Source organism: Staurois parvus, unplaced genomic scaffold, assembly GCF_062004578.1.
Source record: "Staurois parvus isolate SC_StPar_1 unplaced genomic scaffold, SC_StPar_1.0 ptg000852l, whole genome shotgun sequence".
Lineage (NCBI taxonomy): Eukaryota > Metazoa > Chordata > Amphibia > Anura > Ranidae > Staurois > Staurois parvus.
Window position 1 is genome coordinate 162,967 of NW_028318648.1, and position 6,046 is coordinate 169,012.

Consider the following 6,046-nt stretch of genomic DNA (forward strand, 5'->3'; position numbering starts at 1 on the left):
GGATTCCCCAGAGCACGGAGTCTAAGTCCCAGTCTGCTTGTTCACCAGGGCCCCTGATGGTGGGGGTGGACTTGGAGCAGACAGAGACCAGGTCGTGGCCCCTGAGTACACCCACCCATGGTAGAGGGATCGGCCAGAGGTATCCGCAGGATGACAGCCTTATGTGAAGAGGCGGATGGATCCGAGTGGGATGGATGACTGAGCAGAAGCGAGGTCAGACAGGCCGGATTGGTAACTGTGGGGACAGCGTGGTACAAAGCAGCAGGCAGAGAATAGTCAGGTCACTCGCCGGGTCAGTAACAGAAGGTCAGATCCAATGAGGGGCATCCAGAAGAGAGGTCAGGCAAGCCAGGGGTCAGAGCAGGAGAACACAGCGAAGTCAGGAACGATCTGGGTCGGCAACAATCAAAACAGCATGGGTACAGGAGCAGGGATAACAGAATAGACCATACGGCAACCAGTGTGTCTTGGAAATTCGCTTTTAACGAATTTCTCCTTACCGTGAGTACTTGCAGTTGGATGCGCAGCAATCCCTCATAAAGCTGTGCGAATCTCGCTTACCGCGACTGCAGCTAAACTCCACGATTCCTGCTCCTCCAACTGGTTTAGCTATCTCGAGATGTGGGGAAAATGGAGCTCCAGTTACCTAGGAATGATCACACAACGCTCAGGTTGCTGTTGGAATTCCCATAGAGCGCGCCTGTATCCTCAGCCTCGTTTTATTACCAGTACACACACGCCCCCCCCCACGCAGGGGGGGGGGGTCAGGTCAATCCCCTCCCACAGAACAATGCATGGGGAGTGTCTATACACAGAATGTACATCCTGATTGGAGCATAGCCTTTCCTTTTATCTATACTGGAAACTAGTTCTCCCCTCCCCCTTTCCCATGGTAAGCTCTCTGAGGAGAGTAAACTTCCCCCTATCCTATCAGCTCCTAGCAGTATGTCCATTCTCTGTACAAGCATCCCCTAGATTAAACAGTGTCAGTCTGTATCTGAATGGGTCCGATACGATCTTTATTAAAACACATCCATCCAGATACAGTTCAGGTTGGTAATGGCTTGTAAAATATACATGAGCCTACACGCAGAGTTCGCACTGCTTGGTGCCTGGCGATACGAAGTCCATGTGGTACTATGCTGCTGATATGTGGATACAGCATTGAATGCCGTGGTGGTATACACGCCGTTCTATAAGCGCAGATCTGCCATCTCATCCATTACCGAGCGGAGTACTGTAATACATACATTGTACATGCGCATGGCCTAATTGCAGCCTTCAGAGCTTTAATTAAGCCACACGAGAGACATATGAATAACACTAATATATGACACATTTAAAGTTCAACCTGTAAATACAAAATTTCCATGACATTCGCTCCTGTTTTATCATATTCTCCTCGTGTCCCTTCTTGATCTTCTTCAGCTTGATGGGTGTAGTCTCAAAACCTCAAAGAGTTGGTCTTAGACCAGAGTTCCTGTAGTTGTCACTGAGAATAAAGCTCCACGGGGTACCTGAAACAACAAGACCCGACGCAGACTCGACACAAACAGGCTTGATTGAAGCGATGATCCTCAAGAGCGTTGGAACCTTCACTACAGGAAGGCTCTTGCAAAAACCACAAACAGACTTGTGGTATGAATAAGGCTTGTGATCCCACGGTGGTCCGGGGAGATCCAGCAGCAGATTCTCAAATTGCCCCTGAGACGGGGCCACACAAGGCTGGTCTCGACCCAGACGGTTTTCCAAAACGCAGACACAAAGAATGATGAGGCTTGAAGCTTGCTTGGAGGTCTTGGAGAATGTGGTCTTCAGGGAGATAAATTAGAGGGAAGCCAGGACGTAACCTGCAGAGAAGGTGGTTGGTTGGTGAGGTCTTCCTCCGATCAGTGGTTGGAGTGGGATCCCAGGAGCGGGCATGGAGATGTGGTCGTCTGCCCGAACTTGGTTTACACGGTTGATTAGGCAACAGGAACATCTCATCGCGGCATATAAGAGGCAGAGGAAAAAGAGAAGCATCAGGACATACACTCCCACTTCCTTCAACCATGATCCGATGGAGAACAGGAAATCTCCCAATCCTCCCAAACCCTTGAACGGATTCCAACCCTCACTAGCTATAGCTCTAGCTTTTCCCTGTAGTTCACTTTGTTCATATGGGCCTGGACCTTGTCATCGGTGTCTTCTATCCAAGTACAACAATCCTCTCCGATGAACTCACAGTACCCCCCTTTGGCGGCTAAAAGGTAATCAAGGGCCATCTTCTCCTGAAGCACTAAAATTCCCATCTGCCGTTGTTCTTGGGCAATTTCTCTGACAGCCTCTACGGTCTCGTTAAACATACTATCCACGATGATAGAAAAATTGTTCAGGCGCTTCATAAGTTCTATTCCCCAACCTGTCCATGAGGGGAACCAAGCCCATGCTTGGTCGCCCTCAGAGAACAGCTCCCTGCGAACTCTCCCTGCCATCCTTACCTTCTTGTGGACCATCAACTCTTCATGATCCATCACTACATAGGATGCGGGGACTAGCTTTATGAGGGCACATGAACCTTTTGCGTTCTGGGGAAATGTTCTATAGGCTGACGAACCACACAGAAAATAGTATGAACCTGTCAGAGCAGAGCAGGAGGAGTTCTTCGTTCGGCCTCTGGCACTGAGCAACAGTTGCACAGACTGGGGGATTGCTCCCTCAGTCTGCACATCACATCCGTCCTTCCAACACACGTGGTCTGGTCGGTCAGTGTGGTTACTCAGAAGGGAAGTCTGGTTAGTCAGATTGACAGTTATACCTCCCTCGCAGGTGGTAGTCCCAACAAACTTGTTACCTGTGCCAAAGCTGATGTTAAAGCACACCTGAGGGCTGCCTAGCTGCCCAGTTACCCATAATGGACTGGTGAGGGCCCTACAGGAGCTAGAGCTAATATTGGTGCTAAAACTGATGTTACCTGCTAAAAATGTGTCATTAAGTTCTACCGACAAATGTCTACGTGGGGGCTGACCAGGGGTCCCTTGTTTTTTCATGCCGACACGGATGTCATATAGGGCATGAACAGCGGCCATTGTGGACATGTGATGACTGGGTGGGGGCTTAGAGCATACCCAACAGTTGGTTTTGTTGGCGGTTCTGGCTAGTCGCAGATGCATTTTAAATAAAAGGTTGGGGTATCTGCCGTCTTTTCCTCCGTTCACACTCATGTAATACATACAAACAACAAGAAAAAGGAAAATGACACCCCTCATTCTCTGGTGTAGCTGAAAAGCTTCTTGCAGTGGCTTGCGTGCAACCAGTTGTCTCGTCCCTCGAGCTTGAGTGAGGTAGTTTCCGTCAGCTGGACTTGGTATGGTCCGGTAAATCGTGGCTCGAGTCCGGTTCTTTGATGTTTCTTTAGGACGACCCAATCACCTGGCTCAATATAAAGAACACCTGTTATTGCATTTGGATCCGGGAGCTATTCGCGAACCCGAAGGTGTATCTTCTGCAGCTCCCGTTGCAGAGATTGCACGTAACCTGTTAGTTGTGAATGCAAGGACGACAACTGTTGAGGAAAGTATAACCCTGTTTTGGGAGGTCCCCCAAACAACACCTCGTAGGGTGACAGCCCATGTGGTTGCCGAGGGGCATTCCGGATGGAATAGAGGGCAATGGGGAGACACTCAGGCCAAGGTTTTTGGGTATTGGCCATGATTTTGGAGATCCTGTTTTTAAGGATTCCGTTGAGACGTTCAACCTTACCGCTACTCTCGGGGTGATACGGGGTGTGTAGCCCTTGGTTGATGTGAAGGGCTTTACATACCTCTGCAAAGATCTGTCCAGTGAAGTGTGACCCCCTATCGGACTCGATGGTTTCAGGTAGACCCCAGCGGCACACAACCTCAGACAGGATTTTCTTCGCCGTGGTACTAGCGTTGGCACACGTGATGGGCCACGCCTCAGGCCAGCCTGAAAACATATCTACACAGACCAAGGCGTATTCGTACGGCCTACTCTTTGGTAACGAGATGTAATCGATCTGGATGCGCTGGAAGGGGCGCTCAGGTTTTGGTGAGTGCCTTTGGGGCATTACTACCGTTCTGCCAGGGTTGTGTAGGGCACAAACTAGGCAAGAAGCTGCAAAGGTAGCTGCAGCAGTACTGAACCCAGGTGCAATCCAATGCTCGTCTACCAACGCACACATAGCCGTCTTAGCCAAGTGGGCCATCATGGGGAAAAGGGACTTTGGCAAACACCATCTTTTGTTCAGGCACAAAATGTCATTCGACCCTTGGGAGGCTCCTGCTGCTGTCCATCTAGCCTTCTCCTGCAAACCCGCCTGCAATTGCAGTTTTTTAAACTCGTCTAATGAAACCTCTGAAGGAATGGCCAGCAACAAAACCCCCCTTTCCTGAACCAGTGCACCGGCCTTTGCGGATCGATCTGCCAAAGCATTTCCACATGCCTCCACACTAGTCTCAGTGGTATGAGCCTTCACCTTAAGAACAGCTATCTCCCGTGGCAGGCCGAAGGCAATGAACAACCTGTCAATCAGTTCTGCATGCTTCACCGGTTTACCTGAACTTGTGAGGAATCCCATATGTGCGTTCAAAGAGCCCTTTTCCACGTCACTTTCAGTCGTGACCGCGTAACCAGTGTGTGGCCTACCGTCTTGGGTGTAGTACCTGGACCCATCGACAAAAAGATTTTTCGCTTCTGGTAGTGGCGTTTCCTTCACCGGGCTGATCGCCGCTGACTCCAGTTCCATCAAAGAATTGCAGTCGTGTCCTTTGGAAGAGAGGTTAGTAGTGGAAAAAGAAGACATGTTAGTAGAAGAGGTGTTAGTATTGTTAGTCGGGTTGCAAGATTTAGCACTGTCGTTGTTGTCCTCCCCCCCCTTCTCGTCTTCCAACACAGGAAGAAGAGAAGCTGGGTTAAGAATAGTGCATCATTTGATAGTGAGGTTAGTAGGAGTTAGGAGGGCTACCTCATATTTGGTCAATCTTGCTGCAGAGAGATGTTTAGTTTGGACCTGGTTTAGGATCTCTTGCACCGAGTGCGGAGTGTAGAGTGTGAGGGGTGAATCCAAAACAATATCACCCAGTTTTTGGACAAGAACAGCACAAGCAGCCACTGCCCTCACACAACCCGGGGACCCTTTGATGACTGGGTCCAGAGCGGTCGATAGGTACATGATGGGGCGGTACTTGGTTCCATGAAGTTGGGTTAGTACTCCGGTTGCATGGCCCTGACTTTCGTGACAGAAAAGGTAGAAAAGTAGGTCATAGTTGGGTAGACCTAGGGCTGGTGCTATTGAGAGTTCCTGGGTCAAATCTTGAAGAGTTGACCAGTCGTCGTCTGACATTTGAAACGGTGTTTTGGATGTCAGCTCGTACAGGGGTCCAAGTCTGGCCGAGATGTTGGAGACCCAATCTCTGCAGTAGTTGATAAGGCCGAGGACGGCTCTCAGCTGACGGTGGTTTTTGGGTCTGTTTAGGTCTCGCAGTGTCTGCACTCTTTGGGTTGTTAGGTGCCTGGTGCCCTGAGAAATACAATGTCCCAAGAAGATGACTTTCTCCTGGCAGAGTTGTAGTTTCTCCTTGCTGGCCTTGTTGCCCATTGATGCCAGATGGTTGAGTAATGAAACAGTATGTTGATAACAATCCTTTTTAGTGGGACAGCAAAGTAGCAAGTCATCAACATACTGTAACAACACCACCTCTGGATTCATTGGGGTCCACTGATCTAACACGATTTTCAGCTTGCAGCTGTATTCCGAAGGGCTGGTTACCGCCCCCTGGGGGAGACGGGTCCAGGTAAGTTGTCGGCCCTGGAAGGAGAAGGCAAAAAGGTACTGGCACTGGGGATCCAGGGGTACCGAGAAAAACACGTTTGACAGATCAATGACGGTAAAAAATTTGGCATTCGGTGGTACAGTTGCCAGCAGGGTGTGTGGATTGGGCACCAAAGGGGCATCACTGATGATGATTTTGTTTACCGCTCTCAGATCATGTACCAGCCGGTAGGTGGTCAGTTGACCTGGTGCTGTCTTTTTGGCTACTGGGAA

At 49.8% G+C, this 6,046-nt stretch overlaps 1 protein-coding gene across 1 annotated transcript; it reads right to left on the minus strand.

Moving 5' to 3' along the window:
* Positions 1 to 998: 998 nt before the first annotated feature.
* Positions 999 to 4,804, minus strand: LOC149443524 (uncharacterized). The gene has a single exon (XM_089655588.1). It carries the CDS (start codon positions 4,802 to 4,804, stop codon positions 3,458 to 3,460), a length of 1,347 nt encoding a protein of 448 aa, XP_089511714.1. The 3' UTR covers positions 999 to 3,457.
* Between the last annotated feature and the right edge of the window lie 1,242 nt (positions 4,805 to 6,046).

Excerpts from the sequence above, each read along its gene's own strand:
- LOC149443524 (XM_089655588.1), bottom strand. The coding sequence starts at position 4,804 with ATGTCTTCTTTTTCCACTACTAACCTCTCTTCCAAAGGACACGACTGC.